Source organism: Nerophis lumbriciformis, linkage group LG10 (assembly GCF_033978685.3).
Source record: "Nerophis lumbriciformis linkage group LG10, RoL_Nlum_v2.1, whole genome shotgun sequence".
Lineage (NCBI taxonomy): Eukaryota > Metazoa > Chordata > Actinopteri > Syngnathiformes > Syngnathidae > Nerophis > Nerophis lumbriciformis.
This window is the reverse complement of record NC_084557.2, coordinates 28,537,529-28,560,973: the sequence shown is the minus strand read 5'-3', so window position 1 is coordinate 28,560,973 and position 23,445 is coordinate 28,537,529. Positions and strand designations below refer to the sequence as shown.

General features: G+C 38.7%; 1 protein-coding gene across 8 annotated transcripts in view; it reads right to left on the bottom strand.

The window, feature by feature from the left end:
* The window catches only part of ppfibp1b (PPFIA binding protein 1b), a 45,107-nt gene extending 24,834 nt beyond the window's left edge, over positions 1-20,273 (bottom strand). The window contains exons 1-6 of one of the 8 annotated variants that reach the window (XM_061969907.2): positions 20,089-20,273; positions 3,535-3,616; positions 2,742-2,947; positions 960-1,049; positions 763-876; positions 503-634 (exon numbers count right to left, since the gene is read on the bottom strand). In XM_061969907.2, the coding sequence (XP_061825891.1) occupies positions 503-634; positions 763-876; positions 960-1,049; positions 2,742-2,947; positions 3,535-3,598 (606 nt within the window). In that variant the 5' untranslated portion in view covers positions 3,599-3,616; positions 20,089-20,273. Of the gene's footprint in view, positions 1-502; positions 635-762; positions 877-959; positions 1,050-2,741; positions 2,948-3,534; positions 3,617-10,881; positions 10,948-20,088 lie in introns of those variants that run through there. The other 7 variants (XM_061969904.2, XM_061969902.2, XM_061969906.2 and 4 more) reach the window with 7 other exon arrangements.
* Between the last annotated feature and the right edge of the window lie 3,172 nt (positions 20,274-23,445).

Here is a 23,445-nt window from a genome sequence, read left to right as displayed (position 1 = left end):
GGTGAAGTTAAATGGAAAATAACTTTATAGTATAATCACTGGATACATATAACAATTTAATTTTTTTTTTTCTTTTTACATTTTTTTTCTTTCCATGATGGCAGGTGAGGCCCCGCCTCACCTGCCTCTAGTGACTGCACGTCACTGGAATGTGATGTACCATAATGTAACTGTATGCATGCAGACACAATCCTGGCCTGTATGAATGTTCAAAATAAATTAATACATAACAGTACCGGTACTACTTTTATTAACAACACTGAAATCAAGCCCACCACATTCCTTGATTAGGGAATGTTGGCATTTCCCCAAGGTAAGCATGCAGCTGCTTTGAAAAATCTGTTCCTTTCCCCCCCCAGTTGACAACATGAATCCTCGTCTATTTGGTGTGTGGTAAGTGTGGTTGTGTGTGTGTTTTGGGGGTCGGAATGGAGGAGTTGCAAGAGAAAAACGCAAAGAAAAAAACAAAGACTTCTCCTGTCTACAGCACAAGCCCGCATACCTCACTGTCCCGAAATCTTTCATCAAAGTCCAATCGCTCTTTCTCCAAGGAATTCTGCTTCAACTTTAAGTTGGACAGTTCTGATATGAGCTCGAGCTTCTGAGTCTCGAGGGCTGTCCGGCACAGAAGCTCCTACAAGGTATTAGAAAAAACACAATGCCAGAATTTGTAACAAGCATCAGAGACCAAATGAAAGCTGAAAGGAGAAAGTGCAAAAAAAAACAAAAAACAATAGAAAAATAACAGAGCATAAAGGCAACCTGTTGCAGCATCTCTTCAGTGGCATTTAGCTTTTCCCTGTGCTCATCCAAACACACGTCAAGGTCCCGAATCTTCTCTCCTTGAGCCTCCACCTGGTCTGTCAGCACACTGACCTACATGCAAACAAGATATTAGTTCCTAGAATACTTTTAAAAAAGATGTGTGTATGTGTGGCCTTTGTGGGCTTAGATCAGACCTGAAGCACCAGGGACTCTTTATCACCCTCTAGCCGAGTAAGCCTCTCCTGGTAGTGGTCACCTCCACCCACATTGATGTGACCATTGGACTGCAAACACAGAACCCAAAAAAGATTAGTCCAATAATTGTTTATAGAACTGGCTGGAAGTGTAACTGTATGAGAAATATACAGATGCAGTGTTTCCCACAACACTACAATCTATTCGTGGCAGAGGTGACATAATAACGCATTCCCAAAAAGTGAGTGAAAACATGAAAATCAAAACAAATATGTTTAGAACTCCAAACTAACTTTCTGATTGTGTAGCTTTTTCCACCAACACGACAATGCCACCTTTGAGTGCTTTTAGACGAAGGAAGGGCCAAGAGCAGTACGCGCTTCTCGTTGAGATGAGCAACACAGTACATCCTTTGTCCAACAATAAATGAAAATGAACTTGATAACTTTGCCGGCATCGATAAATTGCCACATACGTGTGTGCCTGTTTTCTTTGTTTGTCCCTTTAAACATATTTCAGTTTCATACTGAATGATCAAGATGAGCCCATCTACAGGGATGGAACGAGCCAGCATGCAGAATTTGTTGTAGAGTGAAGGCAAAAAAAAGACCACCCGACCCATTTTTTCCAACTGGATAAAAAATTGCCCTTCAGCATGTTTGACATTTATTGAAATTACATTTTTGCTAACAGAAATTGAGAGTCGGTTTAATTTTTTTTAAAGTTTTAATTATTTAGGGTAATTAAATGTTGTTGACCGTCCAACTACAATGGTAAAAAATACTAATGAAAAATAAAAGTGTATTGCGTTTGAAAGGCCTGCTTAGATTATTATGATGAATACGTTACATGTACATTACATTAATTTGGTCTCAAAATTTATTTTCCTGAGGGAACTCTCCTGAAGGAATCAATTAAGTACTATCTATCTAAAATAATGGTTACAATAATATCGTTTGTCAGCAATCACTTGTGGGACAATATATGGTTATCTTCACTAGCTTAGTCGCTGGTTGCAAGTTTCTAGAGGAACTTATAACTCATGCCGATAATGTTTCCATGTTGGCAACATCGAACCCTCCTGCTAGGTCTTCTTATTGTTTGGCAGACAAGGTGCATAACAACATGTTTATAAGCGAGAACAAACAAGTATCGGAAAATATTTTTGTTGTGGTGTAAATGATTGTGTGGGAAACACTAACATTTTACGACAGTAAATGTTTTAGTTTCTAACGACAAAGTGAGTTTTAAATGCTGACATGAGTTAGTTATTCTTGAGTAAAGAGCATAAACAAAACCAACATGGTGCAAAGGGAGGCTCACAATCAGACCGTTGGACAGAGAGACTGACAACATTACACACAAATTGTGGCATTTGGCTGGCTTTAGCCCAACTCTTTCCCAGACAAAACTTAGCTCTCCAATAAGTCAGTTTCTTGTGACAAAAGACAAACACTTCATCTTGCATTCCAGTGGAGCTGCGCAAATAGGGCAGTCATGTTTTCACTTAGCAAACAATTTAGCAAGCACTATATGCACAGCAAGATGTGCTAAGTCAACACAAACAAATCATATTTTAAATATCATGTACTTGTGTTTTTTAATTAACATGGGAAATTAACGTAAACCGTAAAATCTTACTGCGTTTACTCTGAAAATGTGGCATCATCAATATTTAGGTTGCAGAATTTAATTCTGGGTAAGGGAGTTTGACGAGATGTTAAGAGTGAGACTGTATGCTATTGAGACAAAAATACATTTTGTGGCTAGGAGGCTCTCACCAGGCGACCCTGTAGCCACTCCACCATACTTTCGGCAGTGGAGTCTGGGATCTGACAGCGAAGACTGTTTCTTCCTTCATTGTCCAGCAACTCCAGGATACCTCTCAGGTCTTCCAAAAGGTGAAGAGCCCGTAAGTTGCCCATAAAGGGAGAGCTGGGTGACTGACAGTCAAACAACCCATTGGAGTAGTCCATAGCCTTGGAGCCTGGAAGTGTTGAGAAGAAGGTTGAATACCAAGTGCAACATTACAGTTTTTAACAACTTTCTGTTTCCTAATGGTAAAAGTAGGATGGAAGACAAACACAGATTGCTGTGTATCAACCTAACACAAACGTTCCAATAAGCAATAAGCCTCAATTGCTAATGTTTAACCTCTGTGTCTACTGAATCCGTTTGTCAATTATGGTAGGTCTACTGGTAGATTATTGGTATGATAGAACATATTGGGTGGTCTTACTTAAGTATCTAAATTAATTGTACACAAATTCATGATTTACTCTTCTATGCATCATAAATACTTTTGTAGGCACAAAATGGAAATAGACGCACTCCTGCAACAGCAGCTAATGGCTGGCCTGTCATGTGACCCCTTGGAGCTGAGTAACAACACAGCACTGAACATAACTGCAATACTGGTGAACATGGCTGTAAGATACAAAGTTTAAATTGAGAAACAAATTGTATGCCAGTTTTGTGCAATAGTGTTCATCTCTCTGAAAATAAAATAAACCTCAGCAGAGGCCTGTACTCTCCTGGAGCCCTCATTGTTTTGATACGACTGAAACAGACTACCTGCTATAATGCCATCCATCTGCTCAAGAGCAGCTGCCAACATGTCGCTGGCATCCGCCATCATCTTCAATCTCTGATGAAACTGTAAAAAAATGATGAATATGTTTATTTTTCTTTACATTTGGTATTTCAAAAAAAATCTCTAGCAATTCTCTAGTCACTAAACATGCAAAAGACAATAGCTCTAAAATACGAACGGGACAGGAGTAAATGTGATGCAGCCAAATAAGAAATGGATTATTATAATGAATTGTGCAATTAAATAAAATACAAGTAAGAATGTAATCATAATTAAATTGAATATTTTAGGCTAGTTTTTCTACAATTATAAAGAAAGAATGAATTTATGTTGATGAAGTATTTGTTTTCAGGCAGAGTTCATAGGGTTTACCATAATATCATCCATCTTCTACCGCTTGTCCCTGTCGGAGTCGTAAGGGGTGCTGCCAATCAACCTATCACCAGGTGCATGTCTTTGGAGATGGGAGGAAGCCGAAGTACCCAGAGGGAACCCACGCAGTCAAGGGGAGAACATGCAAACTCCACACAAAAAGACCCCTAGCCCGGGAATCGAACCGAGGACCTTATTGTGGGGCACACACACTAACCCCTGTTTCACCGTGTTGCCCCCATAATAGCATATATTAACTAATGTACTGTAAATACACACACAAACTAATTACAGTCTATACAACTTCAGCCAACGTTTAACAGTATTCTACTGTAAACACACACACACACACACACACACACACACACACACACACACTAATTACAGTCTACACAACTTGAGCCAACTTTTAACAGTACTGCACAGCTTCCTCTACAAAATATTATAAACACAATTGAGTAAATAATCGACAGTATATTGCGTGTATTGCTACATGATGATAATAGTGCATTGAATTAGCTTTGATAGGAAAAAGCTGGTTAGCGTGGCCTTTCAGAATATCAATGAGGCATACACTTTTGGATGAATGAGCTTCCACTCATAAGACAGTGGACACTTGAACTAAACATTTGACAGCAAGAGCATAGTGCTCCTATTCTTGTGTCTTACCAAAAGGCTGAGCAGTATGACCATGGAGGGACAACACACATGCACTCATATGTATGTGTGCACATTTCCATCTAATGGGGAACACTGCAGCCATTTAAGCTTAAACTGTGATTAATTAAATCCTGACTGCATTGTATACTGTTTATGTCATGTATACTTTATTTTGTCCCAAAATGTTGGCGACATGGGAGGAATATCTGACACACACCCTCCTCCATTCTATTGGCTGCCTCACATCCTGGGAGTGCCCAACACTGGGACACATTCTCAAACTTTATGGAAACCGCCCACAGATTTTGCACTGCTATTTCAGCATTCCTGTGGGCAAATTTTCCACTTTATGTTAAATTAGCATCCACTAAAAAACAGAAACATGGAGAGTCATGAGGAAAAGGGACAACCCGGCACATAGTTGTACCAAACTTTTAATGATTAAATTTTATTTATACACACGACTCAGGATGTGCACCTATTGTACAACCATATTAGCTTATCATGGACCCTTACAGGTCATGGATAGTATAATACATAAAAGCTCATATCCGTGTAGCCATAACATTGACATAATTGTTTTTTCTCGTTTTATGTTGGGTCTTGAACATTTTTCTCACACACTAAAATTTCATGACCAAAAGTCAGTGATAATATTTATTTGAATATGTGAGGTTAAAACAGTCTTGTAAGTGCCCAGCATGTTCATCCATTGTCTATGTGCATTTAGCTTAAGAACATGTATTTTGCCTGTTTGAAAATCAATTAAATCAATGAAAAACTAAAACCTATAGTGGGTTTAAAGAAAAAAAATCCTGCTGATTTGAAAACAGTAAAATGCTTGCAATATTAGATCAATTGTTTACATTTCTTGTTAACGGAGTTTGTGTCCGTCTGTTTCAACTTGACTTTGTCGAGTTTATCCATAACTGTGCAAAAACAGCACATCCTTTGTTTAATGTAAATACTGTAGCTCAGTTGTATAAACAGTAATGTGTTTGTACAATTGTAGCGCCGTCAGTCCATCCATATCAAAGTGCAGTTAGGAATGACGGTTCTTAGATCATTTTCATTTAATACGGTAATACTAACCATCGGGAGTTTTAAAGCGGTTATCATTACTACCGTTTATCTGTAGTACAAACGCCCGCAGCCGCAGAAACAGATGCAAAAGAGTGACCGATCTTGCAGACCGTCTCGCTCGCCGAAATTGCACATTAATTTAAAAAAAAGACAAACTTCGATATGAACGTAAGAGCCGCGGCCCAGCCTCAACTCACAAAGAGTCTAATCACTTGATGAAGGATAACAGAATTCACCCCGTTCTTTTCATTCCGTCGGGGCACAAACACGCACAGCTGATCAGGATGCCACCCGAACGCCTCCCTAGGGAAGTGTTTAGGGCACGTCCGACCGGTAGGAGGCCACGGGGAAGACCCAGGACACGTTGGGAAGACTATATATCCCGGCTGGCCTGGGAACGCCTCGGGATCCCCCGGGAGGAGCTGGACGAAGTGGCTGGGGAGAGGGAAGTCTGGGCTTCCCTGCTTAGGCTGCTGCCCCCGCGACCCGACCTCGGATAAGCGGAAGAAGATGGATGGATGGATGGACAGTAGGTGTTCCTGCACAATTATTTGCACTTACAAATTATTGTTTGTCATAAAAAATATAATTAGAACATTTTAGCACTGCATGTGTGTTCAATTACAGAAAGTGTGTTTATCCTAAACATTCCTGTTACTTCATTTTACACAATATGGCATTTTTACCAAGCTTTTTTTGTTTTTGTTTTGATATATACCGCACTAATATCATACCGTGGCCTTCATACCGTCATGATATTGTACCATAATATTTATGTAATAATGATACCGTTACATCCCTAGTAATATATTTATACTTTCAGAATCGAAGAACAGGAACTGACGCTGTGGCGTATTTGCTTACCTGTTACATTGTGGAAGTTGTTTACGTAAGTGAGTTGAAAAATAAATCTAACGTAAATCCACGTTGATGTCCGTGCCTCCTCTAGTTAACAGCCATTAAAAGATTAGAACCCTCCATCCATTCATACATTATATTACTTCAATTTATTTTCACATAAAAAACACACATTTTTAAGGTGTGGTGACTTATTTTATTTTGTAGTTTACGGAATATGGTCAACTTCTTTTGTTTTCACTTTATCGAACAGCGCATGCAAGTGATGTTGAGGCCACATTAGGGCCACATAGGTGGCACATTGGGCACTTTGCGCATTTATATCGGAGTCTGATAAAGATCACATTTTACTTGCGGTGTAAACAGTCACCTGGAAAAAATTTGATTTTGAAATATTCCGATTTGGGCCAGTCTCGCTTGCAGTGTAAACAGTCTCAAATTTGGAGGTGTTGAAATCACCATGTAAAATCGCTAATGCGAATCAGTAGCATGTCAATAGCAAAGCCATTGTATAATAGCGTTAAGCTTGCGCATTTTACAAAGAGTGGAGCTTTACTTAACTTGTGCTGGAGAGTTTTTTTGAGTCAATTGCTTTGTTGGCATTGGAAATAGCAACATTACTTCGATGTAGTTTGGCTGAGTGCGCTCTCAGTACTGTTGGAGTGATCGCCATGTGCCGAAGTGCGAAGAATCGACAACCGGGCGTGATGTAATGCGCAACACGGGTACCTTAACATCGCACCCATCCCAAATTACAACAATATTTAATGTTTGTCAAGTGATTTTAGTCAATTAGACATGTCTACCCTAAAAATCAGAAAAGAACAAACTTTGTATGAATAGCAAACTAAATCTAAGACGATACTTAAACATCATGATGACAAAAGAGGCCATGCAAGAAAGGGGGTAGCTATACACAAAGCTTCCTGCAGAAACATTTCAAACACAAGACCAGACATGCTCGTCAGAGTCTGTTTCAGTCTCCAGTTAACAAGTGTAAATAAAGACTGTGTGTACGCATCATCATGTGGAGTGGAGGACAGAGAAAAACTAATTACCGTACAGGGAACCCAGATTGCCCTTAATTGTGGAACACCTCCTTTAGATGGCACAACACTAAAACTGTAACACACTGTCGTTACCAAACAGAACCTACGATCAAATGCAGCAGTAAAGGAACCTATTCAACACACTGACATTAGCACCTTGAATTCTAAATATTTGAGATTAACAATATGTGCTTTCATGTTACAGTCTCCAAAAGTGTCCAATAAGACCAGAATTGTTCATGCGTTTGTGAACTTCAAATCAGCAGGGAAAGGTGTAATTATTTTCCACAATTAGGGATGGGTACCGAATTCGCTACCTTTATAGGTAGCGACTAGATTACGTTAGTACTACTGGGTACTGATTCAGTTAAAATCAAACGGTGCCATATTTTCAAACATTTGTTTCCTGTGACGTCATGTCTAGTTGCATACTCGGCACAGGCTCAAACACTTGGCAGGGAAACAGCACTCAGAGCGTACTCAGCCATGCCAACAAAGCAAGCATGCCTGATAGAAAATGCTCAAACGTATAGTAACCATTTTGATGAGCTGGTTATGAAATGAGATTGTATTATTGAACAATTAACATTTTTGACTACATACCGGTAAGTATTGAATATTGATTCCCAAGCACTGGGGCTAGGTACTGTATCTGTTCAATGGTGACTTTTCTTGACTTTTGTTTTTCATGTAAATTTTGGTCATCTCTGTAGTTGTATGACCTTAAACGGGGTACACTCAAAGACAATCAGGCTGTTTTTGTCCAGATTTTCCACATTCCGACCAAACACAGCCAACGCCAGATTATTTTATAAGATTGTCTTTTGAGATTGTCTTGTGGTCTGAGGTGTGCAAAGAGTGAATTTGTACGAATAATTGGCTCCAAAAGGAGTCGGGGCGACAATCGTAAATATTAAACACGTTTAATATTGTTTAATATTTACAAACAAAACTCTTCATGTCTGTGGGGAAAGCTGAATTGTGACGTACGACAGAGTAACCATTCAGGAAGCTAAAAAGAAAAGCATTGATACTTTGTTGAGAACATACGCACATTCAGCTTGCTACCAAGATGATAAAATCTGTGTTCTGTGTCTCCAAGACTTTTCCAGTTATTTTATTTATTTTGGTTAGGGATTTTTTTTCAAAAATAGTCCCAAAATAACCATCATTCCCTTCTTTCCTTCTACATTGCCTGTTTTTTGCTTCTGCTACGATGGTTGGTTGTTATGAAGCTTCCTCTTCTTGGATTTTGTTAGGTCACTAGCGGTAGGTGATACTGTGAATTTTGGTATCGATAAGATACCAAATACTGTAAATACAGGGCTATGATCGCCTAAACGATACAGAAACCAACACTTTTTTAATTGAAATGTCAAGATCATTCAATAATTTTGTGCATTTGCCTCTAGAAAATATGTTCTGCAAATAATGGACCTATAAAAGAGAAACACCAAAAGTATGAATCCCACCAGGCTAGTATCAATCTGAAACCAACAGTGTTGGGTTAGTTACTGAAAAGCAGTAACTAGTTACAGTTACTAGTTACTTCATTTCAAAAGTAACTCAGTTACTAACTCAGTTACTTACACCAAAAAGTAATGCGTTACTGTGAAAAGTAACTATTAATGCCCTTTTAGCCTTCATTTCAGTACTGTTATTGCACTGGAGAATAATACAATCTGTTGATCAACTTGACATGCATTTGCATCACTCAACTCTGCTAAGCCATGTGGTCTACATACAACACACAAAGACAAAGATATGTTACAAAGGCCAATTTGTTTCTGGCCAGAACAAATTGACAAAACTATTTTAAATAGCTGCAACATAACATACATAAGTAACAAACAGCATAATAACAGCATAGATGTAAACCAAGAAAGGCACACACTACATACACAAAGTCTAACCAGGCATTTTCTTCCTCAAGTAATTCTTATACAAAATCATGTCTGAAACCCAGAACACTCTACACATTTCCCCAGTTTTAGTTTAGAGATAAGGAACGATTGGCCTGGCCCACTAGGATCCCTCTTTATGTTTGTGAACTTTATAGTCTATACATTTAGAGTGATGTGATAATCAAACACTCTAGAAGTCTAGAATGAAAGAGTATATAAGAGAATTGACAGCAACGTTCCCTCTCAGGAGCGCGCCTGTGCAATTGCGCACTGCTCAAGCGTCCTCTGCACACGGCAAATCTATGCCATGCACAAAATCAAATAAAAAAATAAGCGCATAACAATTTTCGACACGACACGGACACGACAGAGAAAACCGTTTTCGTCATCATTGTTCAAATATTGTAACGTCTGTCGAGACGCTTTGAGGACATGAATTCCATCCATCACTTTACTGAGCAAAACTCTTTACTGTCGGCCATAAACACATCACCAAAACATTAGTAAAAAAAATTATATCTAGCAAAACTGGTCATTTTCTGCAGTATAAACCAGACCAAAAGCAACTTTGTTATATTAACAGCAGCCGCTCGCTCTCTCACGTGCGCCAACACTTGCACATATGGCACTTAGCCAGTGATGCGTTTACAGCCACACAAAAAGTCGGACAACTCCAACACCACACATAAAGTGTCATTCCAGGTCGTTACACTATGATTTACCAATCAAATGTGTGCTTATTCTAGTGTCATTTATTAGGAATCTTAATTTATAAATATTAATCATTAAATGCTGTTAGTATATTAAATAAATACTAATAAAAATATATTTTTTACAAACAGGAAGTTGCAGGAATGTACACATGATCCCCTGCTTACATCTCATTGTGCAACATGTGAATGTTTTAATGGGAACTAAATGCAATGTCTGAAAGGGGTACAAATTATTTCCAAAGCTGGACCTCCACCCAGACAAACAATACAAGTACACAGTTCATGAAAAACAATATTTTTTGTTATTGTCATTATAAGTGGGCATAAACACTTATATTAGAAATGGAAATGACTGCTGTCATTTGATTATAATAATAAGAGAATGTTGTCTGTCTATCTGTGTTGGCCCTGTGATGAGATGGGGACTTGTCCAGGGTGTACCCTGCCTTCCGCCCGAATGCAGCTGAGATAGGCTCCAGCGACCCCGAAAGGGACAAGCGGTAGAAAATGGATGGATGGATGGAGATGTAAGTTGTTATTTAGTGAGGTTTGGGACAGGTGTGCTGCTGGTGTAGCCACAGTGTGCACGTCTAAAGTTGCTCACATGGACTCCACTCAATGCTCAGGGACTTTTTGTATTTGCTCACACATGAACAATTAGAGGGAACATTGATTGACAGAGTGTGTACCTTCAGCGGTGAATGGTGGTGGTGGTGGTGGAGGTGAAATGGCATCAGAGTCTCTGTCTCTCTTTACTAGCTTCGTCGAAGCATGTTGCTATGTAGCTTGTTTCAGCAGATTTGAATTGCTGTTTTGGGCAGTAGATGGCATCTTTGATCCAAAACACAATTTACATTTAACTAAAATGTTATTTTCTTTGTGCTCGACAAAAGAAAAGTAGTGAAAATATCTCCATGTTAGCAAACTCGACTTCTGGCTCCGCCATGATCAGACACGCCCCCCCCCCCTCGCTCCCCACACTCACACTCAGACACACCCACACAGAGCGCATGTCTCTCTCTCTTCTCCGGCTTGTGACACAAGAAGAATCAGAACGATGACGCAGCGCGCTCCGATAAAACACACTTTATACTACATAAAAAGTAACGTAAAATAACGCAGTAACGCATCATGTAGTAACGGCAACTGAGTTACTGAATATAAAAAAATAACGCGTTAGATTACTAGTTACCGCCGAAACTAACGGCGTTACAGTAACGCGTTACTTTGTAACGCGTTAGTCCCAACACTGGAAACCAATACCCACCTTGGTAACGATACTATCTATATTTAGACCAATTCGCTCTCCCCTTTAAATCACGTTTGTTCAAGCGAGACTTTGGGTTTGAAGGACTAGAGTCTGATTGTATGGTGGGAAAGAATGTTTATATGGGTTTGTTGTAGGGCTGGGCGGTATATCGCGGGTTTGTCTCTGTGTGATATAGAAAATGACTATATCGTGATATTGGAGTATACGTTCAAACGCAGTTGCTTTTAGCTGCTGGCATTACACTACAGGCTCTCCTCGCTCTTTCCTGTGTCTCCTTCTCACAGACAGACAAGCGCACCTTCTTACATACGTCACATACTGTCACGACATATATCACATACGTATACGCCCACGCGCAGCAAAGAGGTAGCAGCATGGGTAACGTTAGCTGTGATGCTAGCGCAGCCGTGCGAGTGGTAATACGAGAGAAAGAAGGTGCGAATCTGGTGACAAATGAAGGAATAATTAATTCCCCAAAAAACAGCAGGGGGTCCATCGTCTGGCAGTGGTTTGGCTTCAAGTGGGAATATGTCGAAGAGACAACCGTAATTTGTCAAGTGTGGGGCAAAAGCGTTGCTATAAAAAGTAGCATTACTGCTAATATGTAGCATCATTTGAAAAGTCACCTGCTAGAGAATGAAGAGTGCTTACTCCGCATGTCAACATCTCCGTTCAGGGCCACACGCCCACACCATCAAAATGCCGAGGCAAACATTTCCAGATCAACACCGTATGAACAAAAATAGTGATTTTTTTTTAGTTCTGATTTCTTCTCTGCATGAAAGTTTTAAAGTAGCATATATTAATGCAGTATGAAGAAGAATGTTTTAATATAGACACATAGAATCATCATACTGCTGTGATTATATGCATCAAGTGTTCATTCAAGGCTAAGACAAAATATCAAGATATATATCGTGATATGGCCTTAAAATATCGCGATATTAAAAAAAGGCCATATCACCCAGCCCTAGTTGGTTGTGCTGTGTTGATAATATTGTCGCACATCACACACATAAACATCAAAACTGCTCAATGCCTGATTTTTTTGTCTTTGTAGTGGAGTGTGTGGGGGCTGTAACGGATACAATTTTTTTGAGACTTAGAAAATCTTGGTATATGTACCAGCCTATAGAGGTCATTCAATTGACTAGAAGTTCCAATATAAAGTTTACAATGAGTAAGATTTATACATTCACAGATTGATTTTACTGGGCTATTACTTATGTTGAAGCAAAATAGAACTATGGAGGATCAGTTTGTACCTCAGTTGATCCATATGTAAATATCCCATCTGTGCACAATGGCTATAAAAGGAGACATCTCTTGAAGTCTGAATATGCAAGCATCCTTCTCAAACACAAAGTCTTACTGTCTAAATCTCCCTAGTAACCCTTAGAGCCGCCATAACACATAGAGCATCATTGTTGCTGCTCGCAGGGTGTTTTGACTAAAGGGTAGAAGAAAAGCAACGCTACACTACACATGGCATGTGAAACACACACTTGCCCTCATATTCTAATCCAGAGTGCTTCCAAACAAACCCATGGGACAAAAACATCCATATCATTTCGTGGGACATGCAGAGAAAGAGAGTAGGCCATTATGATGGCTTTTTAAATCCATCAGCTATGGTCCCTTCAGGCAGAGAGAACAGTTCTGCTACCACTGGACGCACAAAACAGCTGAAGTATTCATTTTATCCAAGGGACAACCTGCAATCCCTCAATCTGTGTGCGACCCCATCTGCTTCGAGTCTGCACACATGAGAAACACCCCCCCCCCCCCCCCCCCCCCCCCCCAAAAAAAACAATAGCTTTAGGGTTCCTTGCCTCACAGCAGCCATACAGTTTACTAACTCACAGCTGGGGATGAGAATGTAAACAAAACAGTCTGTGCTGAGAGGAATTTTCCTTCTCCCCATAAATCATGCAGACATTTACATGCTTGGTTTTTAATCAGGTAAAAGCATTAAACGTACAGATTAGGTTTAATCACGAGACGACAATTTAGGATTAAACGTGTCTATAAGAACTTTGCAATTTGCTTAGGCCGCTAAACTAATGACACACTTAAAGGCCACGCTAGTCTATTTTAAAGCAACCTGCTTGGGAGGTAGTCCACTAATCTTTCTTAGCTGTTAGTTTGATCCCTGTCACCTTGGCTTTGCGCAAGACACAGTGCCCTGATTTGTTAATTACATACAAACTACTAGCACACTAAAAAGGTGGCTCCACCACCATTGGTATGAAAAAGACTATAAAGAATACACATTATAATAGTTGTCTTACTACACATACATCTAATCACAACACCAACAATGCTGTCTTGCCGTCCAGTTAAGTTGTGGAATTCGCAAGCACCAGTCGCCTGCTCTGAGAATAAACTGATGCTCCTTCCAACCTCAGCAAACGGACAGATTGCATCACCAGTAATTTTATACAAGCAATTGACAAATTATATGGAAGGGTAGAGAAGAAATTGGGAAAAAGAAATTGCACACGGCAACTAAATAAAAGATAGGAAATGGGTTCTGTTGTTTTAAATTCCATGTGATTAAAAAAAATAGTCTAAAATGTCAAAGACTTGAATGTTTGCCAAAGATCTTAGCAGACAGTTGTTGAAGTTGGATAGCAGGGCACATTCCTTTCATTTGAACCAACTGCATTCTACTTGACTTATTACTGTAGTTATTTGACAATGTCCCAAAGAGAGTAGGGCCCTTAATACTGGTGCTTAAAACATAAAAGATTTATAATTTGCACACAATATCTATCAATTATGGACATCAAAACTCAATAATTCAGTATTAAAATTTTAAAGGAAAATATGGTCCAAAGGTCAAAAAACGGTTTTCTTCTGGGTTTTCTTTGTTTTTCACAAGAGTATAATACATAAAGATAACGTGAAAAGGAAAATTCTAGAGGCTTGAAACGAATACCGGTACATAAGAACACTCACAATCTCAAGACTAAAAAAGGAACCACAACTAACTTGTTTTTTTAACGTTATGATGACTGTATATTCATCAATATAGTATGATATTAAATTTACAATGACATGTACATTACATTTAAAATCAACACACTTACACAGAGCCCAAGAAATATAATACATGTTTTATTTTTAAACGCCTGTGTGTGTTAAGCTCGCTGGTAAGCACGCCCATCTACCGCTGCACAAAATGAAACCCACACCCATATGTCAATAACTTTACATTCTGTTATTAAAAAGGGTTTAAAACCATGAGATAATGTTGCATATTTCTGAGACACAAACCTAAAAGTTCAGTTTTACCCATGCATGCACAATCACTAAAGTCTGAGTTTTTGTATATCTCTACTCTGGCTAAAGTATTTCAAAAACTCAGTTTTAAAGGCCAAAAACCTACATTTGGATGTGGATGAGAAGCCAAATATATGCATTTTAAAAATATCAGTATTCCACATGGCCTTAGTTTTAATCAAAATTGCATTTTTTTTTTTTTACAGCAGGGCTGTCCACTATTTTCGGCGAAGATTGCATACAGAAAAGTCAAAGCATGTGCGAGCCACTTTGATACAATTTGTACATTAAAAGATACCAAAGTCAATACACATTAGGTTAATCAAAATTATCTAAACTATCTAAACAAAACATCCATAGTTTAGCTTTGTGTTACGGGTAAAAAAGCAAAAAAAATTGTGCAATGTGTAATCTAATCCCCTCGAGATATTTACCGGTAATTTTTTTAATTATCATTATTCTTGGCCAGTCTTAATTTTGACAGCAGTTAGTAATTACATTTTGTAATAGTCTTTTGAAGAAAATGCCTTTTAGTTTTAGTCATATTTTAACCATCTAATTGATTTAGTTTAGTCTATCCAGTTTAAGTCGACTAAATTACACAATATTTTACTCAGTTAAAATTACAGTAAATTTAGTCGATTTGAGTCGTCTTCTCTTTTCCCTAGGTGTACAAAATGATGATGTGGGACTTGTTTAAATGCATACAGTTTTGTTTAGGCGATGACAAATCCAACTTTATTATATCACAAGGAAAAGCATCTGATGGCTCTCCTTTGCAACTAACTCCCAACCTCTCTCTCATGCACTGTTTAAGAGCTGTGAATGGATACATTCCAAAATTGTCCCACCCATCTACAGGATAAAATTATATATGATTAGATTTCAACATTATCGTTTTGTTTTTATTTGCTGACTAAAATTTTGTATCGTCTTAGTCAACATGCATTAGTTTTGATTAGTTATTGTCTCATTCTAGTCAGGGAAAAATAGGTTTTAACTAACACCAAACGTATTAGTCAACAAAATGAACACTGTTCTTGACTAATATTTTTATTTTCCTGCCAACTAAAATGTTTTGAGTGATTTAGCACACTCGAAAACCTCCATATTTTGCAAGAAATGTAGACAAATATCCATCATGATGCATTGATGAGAGCTACAACTATTAATCGATTAATTTGATAAGAAAAAAAGCTTTGATGTATACTCAGTTGCTTCGATTAATCGTTTAATAAGCGCAACTAACATTATGAATATCTTATTTTCCTACATTATAAATGCATACATTAAAAGTGCAATTTCAATGTTGATGATGTGCATTTATAATTTTTTTTTTTTTTTTTTATAAAAACAAAATAAATATTTTTTTCTAAAATACACATTGAAGTAATAAAGTGGGTTTTATTTGATTACTCCATTAATTGAACAGAGTACCGTAATCGGTAGATTACTTGTTTACTAAAATAATCGATAGCTGCAGCCCTAGCACGGGTATCATCAACAACTACAAAACACTAAAGTCAAAACCCAGCAAGGGCACGCTATTAACATTACTTACAATGCACCCAGAAAGTATTTACAGCGCTTCACTTTATCGACATTTTGTTATATTATAGCCTTATTCCTAAGTAGAATACATGAATTTGTGTCCTCAAAATTCTACAGGCAATACTTGATAATGACTACGTGAAAATATATTTTTTAATAATTTGCAAATGTATTACAAATAAAAAACTACAAAATTACACATACATAAGTATTCACTCATTCTTTCGCTCAAAACTTTGTTGATGCACCTTTGGCAGCAATTACAGCCGCATGTCTTTTGAATACGATGCCACAAGCTTGCAACACATTTTCAGTTTCGCCCATTCCTCTTTGCAGGACCTCTCAAACTCCCTCAGGTTCGACGGGAAGCATTGGTTTTCATCCAGGATATCTCTGTACATTTGCTGCATTCATCTTTCCCTCTCTCCTGACTCGTTTCCCAGTTCCTGCCGCTGAGAAACATCCCCACAGCATGATGCTGCCACCACCATGCTTCTTCACTGTAGGGATGGTATTGGCCTGGTGATAAGTGGTGCCTAGTTTCCTCCAAACAAGAGTTCAATCTTTGTCTCATCAGACCAGAGAATTTTGTTTCGCATGCTTTAAGAGTCTTTCAGGTGCATTCTGGCAAACTTTTTTTTTTTTTTTTAACAAAGGAATGGCTTCCATCTGACCACTATACCATGCAGGCCTGATTGGTGGATTGCTGCAAAGATAGCTGTCCTTCTGGAAGGTTATCCTCTCTCCACATAAGAATGCTGTAGCTTTGACAGAGTGACCATCAGGTTCTTGGTCACCTCCCTGATTAGACTAATATGAATGCAGAAATGTACAAAGACATCCTGGATGAAAACCAACACTTCCCATCCAACTTGATGGAGCTTGAGAGGTGCAGCAAAGAGGAACGCTTGCGGCATCGTATTCAAAAAGACTTGAGGCTGTCATTTCTGCCAAAGGTGCATCAACTAAGTATTGAGCAACGGCTGTGAATACTTATAATACTTTAAAAAAATGTATTTTTTACATTTCAAAATGAGGCTGTAACATACCAAAATGGAAAAAAAAAAACATGAAGCACTGTGAATACCATGCACTGTATGCTCAAGATGCAGGTGCTACTTAATACAAATTTGTGTTGACATTATCACTAGCCAGTCCACAACAATTGATTTTTAAAAAGGTCAACAGCTGATCAAATGTCACCAGTATACATTAAAAAACATGCAGACTGTAAAACTCTTTGTTTGCAGTGCAGGTAAACAACATTAACAAAATAGGTTGTCAAACAGATGAACTAATCTGTGCCAACGAAGGAATTTATAATAGGGTTAGGGTTACCCTAACCCTTTTAATGTCATTGCAAAGTGTAGAACAAAATTGGGGATCTATCCCAAGTTAGGGCATAAGACGTGTAAATGGTAAATGATTCCATGATTATTACGTACATTATAGAGCAGGGGTCCCCAAATTTTTTGACTCGGGGGGCCGCATTGGGTTAAAAAAATGTGTTCGGGGGCCGGGCTCTGTGTGTGTGTGTGTGTGTATATATATATATATATATATATATATATATATATATATATATATATATTTATTAGGGGTGTAACGGTACGTGTATATGTATTGAACCGTTTCGGTACGGGGGGGTTCGGTTCGGAGGTGTACCGAACTTGTTTCCACACGAACATATTAAGCTAAGCTAAAGTCTTAACAAGCTGCTCCGCTTCCTTCTGCCTGTCTCTGTCAGTACTCTACACAGCACCCAGCATTGTCCCACCCACACAACCATCTGATTGGTTACATACAGAGCGGTAACAGCCAATCAGCAGTGTGTATTCAGAGCGGTAACAGCCAATCAGCAGTGCGTATTCAGAGCGCATGTAGTCAGTGCTTAGCGTTTAGCAGGTAAGCAGGTAAGCATCAGGCAGCGGACTCTCCCCAAATTATAATAAACACCTCCCAGTCAACTACTAGTAATATCACTATGAGCCCGTTGACCTTCTAGAAATATAAACTGCAGCTCAGCTCGCTCACAGTCCTGGCTTGAGGTGAAGGCTAATTCGCTTTTAGCGTATCGTTAGCTAATTTTGCGGTGCGTGTGTGTGTGTGTTACGGACAGCAAAGCCCTGTCTGTCTATTATTTTACTTTACCTTTTTCTGTGTTGATTGAGCTGTGTTGAAGCAGCAAAAAAGGACATTATGTTAAATGAAGAGTTTCTGTCTCTGATAGTTTATATAATAATGTAACTGCATCATAAAGCCTACATGAATTCCATGGTGTTCAGGGATGAATAGTCTCTCCTATTGCTATTGTACTATTTTTTCAGCTATAGTTACATTAATCATTAGTAATGGAGCAGCCTAGTTTTGAATGGCAGGGTCCCTGCTTTTACATGTTGATAAAAATATAACATTTACATAATAAAAATCACCTTCAGTTGTGTCCTGAGCAAGACACTTCACCCTTGCTCCTGATGGGTGCTGGTTAGCGCCTTGCATGGCAGCTCCCTCCATCAGTGTGTGAATGTGTGTGTGAATGGGTAAATGTGGAAGTAGTGTCAAAGCGCTTTGAGTACCTTGAAGGTAGAAAAGCGCTATACAAGTACAACCCATTTATCATTATCATTTACAGGCTTCCCAAATGTAATAAATTAAGCATGATGAGTTGACTTGCAACGGTTTAATGTTGCACTTTTTATATGTAGAAGAAAAGTTTTGTCATTTTATTTAATTTGAGCAACAACTTGAGGCAGTTTAATGTTGATTAACGTGGGCAGAATTATTATAGTGTTCCCAAAGTTAAAAGGATAAAAGCCATTGTTTACAAATTTGGTAAATAAATAACAAAAAAATGTATATTTTGTTGTTTTCTTACTGTACCGAAAATGAACCGAACCGTGACCTCTAAACCGAGGTACGTACCGAACCGAAATTTTTGTGTACCGTTACACCCCTAATATATATATATATATATATATATATATATATATATATATATATATATATATATATATATATATATATATTCCTCACACACTAATTGACTAAAAAAGTGTACACTTGACCGCACGCTGGCCCGACACTGCGACGCGAGTGCGATGATGTCACATTATCGATGGGAAAATGCATTTTAAGACAATATGATTTGCCTGAGCGGCTAGGAGACCCCGAGAGTAACAAGCGGTAGAAAAAAGATGAGAGAGGACAAATTAAAAAAATAAACTTGAGACTTCCTGCGGGCCGGATTTTGGACGCTGACGGGCCGTATCCGTAGTTTGGGCACCCGTGTTATAGAGTATTTCATGGAGTATTTCTCATGGTTATTACAGCGTTTAATTTATTATTGCACTGTTGTACAATCTGTCCTCTTGTCTAATTTAGTTTCTGATCAACAACTGTGGTGGCAGCCTTTAAAACGCCTTTTAACAAAGACAGAAGACGCAATTATACCGTCAAATTGCGACAATACGTCCAGTATGTTGCTTTCAATTACAATTAGACAGTTTGTACAGTACACGGAAACTCCTCCATGCTAACATTTTACGAGTACCACTAAATTATTTACCGTTATTAAAGTTGCTAGCCAATTCAAGCCAGTGTCAAATCTCAGCCCGGCGGAGAGTTATAAAGAAGCAAAGAGTGACAAAGAGACATTCCAGTGGTTATACGACGTGGAAAACGAGCCACAAAGCCAACTGCCTCCCCTAACATGAAATGCGCAGATTTTTTTTTTAAACACGAAAGTTTAACGGAGAACCTAACTCGTTACAAAGAGGACAAAGTCACTTACCAAAACCCTCGACAGAACACGTCCGCGTTTCCGTTACTCTACGCGTTTAAGTGAGTCCTCGAAGCCGAGCGTGTCTCGTTTGTGAACTTCTCCGTGTCCACCAGTGCAGCCGTGGGTCCACATTGCTACGCCATGATGTCCCCCTGACATGACGCCTGTGACGTCACAGCCAAAGAATCCCACCCTTGGATTCGTGATGCGTTCAAGTGCGACGGCTAAAGTAGGACACAAGTTTATTTTGAGGGATTCAGCAGTGGACAACTTTGAAATGATGACATACCGCCGGTATTACAAAAGTTCATAAAAAAAAATATTTAGGGAAAGGAATACGTTTCACTCATTGTCGACTGCCAGAACGTATCTGCAAGAACTCACACACAATAAGAAGAAATATTAAAAACTATGAAATAGTTGGATACAAACGATGCTGTAAATGCAACTTCCATTTTATAAAGACGAGGGACATCTAGTGGTCACGTATGGAAACGTATCCTTTACGAGCTGTAAGTACTTGGGGGTGTAAAAAAAACAAAAATCCATCCATCCATCCTATTTCTACCGCTTGTCCCTTTCAGTGTCACGGGGAGTGCTGCATTCGGGTACAACCTGGAAAAGTCACCTCCTCATCACAGGGCCAACACACATAGAGAACATTCACACTACACTTTTCGAATTTAATCAATTTTCTACTGCTTGTCCCTCGTGATTTGCATTAAAAAAAATAAATCAAAAATCGATAAATGAAAAAGTACATTTTTTAATCGGTACTGTCCAGCCACTCAGGCAAATCATATCGTTGGAAGTCTGCAGGCTTAAGAGCGTTTTCTATTCGGGCTACAGTACTCTGGAATGCCCTACCGGGCATGTTACCTCAGTAGAAACATTTAAATCCCTTCTTAAAACTCATTTGTATACTCCAGCCTCTAAATCAGGGGTGTCAAACGTACGGCCAGAGGGCCGGATCAGGCCTGCGAACAGGTTTTATCCGGCCCTCGGGATGGGTTTGCTAAGTATAAAAATTAACATGAAATTTTTAAATGAAAGAAACAGCTGTTCTAAATGAGTCCACTGGATGTAGCAATAGCAATTATTTGTATCTTTGTAGATGATGCTACATATGTACAAAATAAACCACGTTAGTACAGTATCAGTCGAGGAAAATTATCAAACTACATAAATAACATCCTGTAATTTGATTGTGATATAATTTTTTAATCTTGACAGATTGAAAATTAACACCAATGAGTTGACTGATGAACATTATCGCATAATTTATTCAGAAATAACTACAAATAAAGAAAAAATACTATTAACCGCAACATGTAAGTGTAAAAAAACCAACAACATTATGATTTGTACAATAGGGGCAGCACGGTGACACAGGGGTGAGTGCGTGTGCCTCACAATATGAAGGTCCTGAGTTTCTGTGTGGAGTTTGCATGTTCTCCCCGTGACTGCGTGGGTTCCCTTCGGGTACTCCGGCTTCCTCCTACCTCCAAAGACATGCACCTGGGGATAGGTTTATTGGCAACACTAAATTGGCCCCAGAGTGTGAATGTTGTCTGTCTATCTGTGTTGGCCCTGCGATGAGGTGGCGACTTGTCCAGGGTGTACCCCGCCTTCCGCCCGAATGCAGCTGATAGGCTCCAGCGACCGCCGCGACCCCAAAAGGGACAAGTGGTAGAAAATGGATGGATGGACAACGTGCCAACTTCACTGGTTTTGGGTTTTGTAATACATACGCCCGGATGCAGCTGAGCTGCAAAAAGGGACATGCGGTAGAAAATGGATGGATGGACAATTTCAAAATGTGCTTGTTCTATTTTTAAACAAAGAAAACAATCTGAAGTTGTCTTTATTTTTAAGTTATTGTGCCGCGATTTTACCAGTCCGGCCCACTCGGGAGTAGATTTTTCTCCATGTGGCCCCTGATCTAAATAGATCCCTTTTTAGACCAGTTGATCTGCCGTCTCTTTTCTGCTCTGCCCCTCTCTCCTGCGTGGAGAGGTTATCAGGTGACCACAGATCAGCCTCCACGGAGGAACCGCTAGCTGTTCAAAGTCGGGACCCAGGATGGACCACTCTTCTGTGCATCAGTGAGTGACGTCTCTGCTCTACTGATATGTCTCCATTCAAGATGATCCCCTGCTGGTCTCCCAATGGACTAGTCTTTCACATGAAGTCGGGACCAAAAGGTGACTACTCGATGACATCTTTGTGCCCCAACGTGTCTACATGCAGGAGGATTCCCTGATGGCCCCACTATGGACTGGACTCTCACATTATTAACTGTATCCACTCGGCATCTATTACACCGGTCACCCAGCGGGGGTCCCCACATCTGCGTTCCCTTCCAAGGTTTCTTGTTGTTCCCATTGGGTTGAGTTTTTTCTTGCCCTGATGTGGGATCTGATGTCGTTGTGACTTGTGCAGCCCTTTGAGACATTTGGGATTAAGGGCTATAAGTAAACTTTGATTGATTGATTGATGTAGATGCCCATATCTGCTCTACAGATATACTTCAGAAAAGAGAAATGTTGGATAGCTCCCTTGTTGCCTTATTTGTATTTGACATCACTTAATGTTTGGTATATATTTTTTTATAAACAAAACCAGTTTTCTTTGAAGTAATATAGAAATGTATTAGAGCTTTATCTATTTTATGGAGAAATGTAGTTAATCATATTGCCACCCAATGTTATTAAAGTAATCAATTCTGAATCGAATAGTTAACTCCAAGAATCTATCCATCCATTTTCTACCGCTTGTTCTTCTCGGCCTTTCGCTGATATTTCAACTATGGAAATCTCAACACAGTCCTGTTACCTAAATTATTGTTTTGATCCATCCACTCTCTACCACTTGTCCCTTTCGTGTTATTTATTTTTTAAATATATTTTTGTTGAATCATTGTAATGTGCTTTAGTGCCAATTACATGCTGTTGGCATAATGGCCATTTGGCTAAGGTTATTATATTTGCTAATTCTATGCTTAAAACACAATCATGTTACTTTTAGTCTTGTTACTCAAATTAACCATTTTTGCCACACAAAGCTTGAATAAAAAACAAAGTTGCATGAGTTGGGCCAATAAATACACATTTTCAGTAGTTCAATATATGTATTATATTCAGTTGAAAAAGTTTTTTTTTTTTTTACATCATATATTGTCACTTTATTGCATCTTGATAATATAAATACCCATTCACCATATACAAATTCAGTCAACTCAGAATGGGACACACTTATGATACAATTATAATGCTAAGCCAGAAAAAAATTGTGCAGCACAATAATTATTTACTACGATTATTAAACTGTTCAAATCAAATGTCAAAACAAAACATGTAACACAAA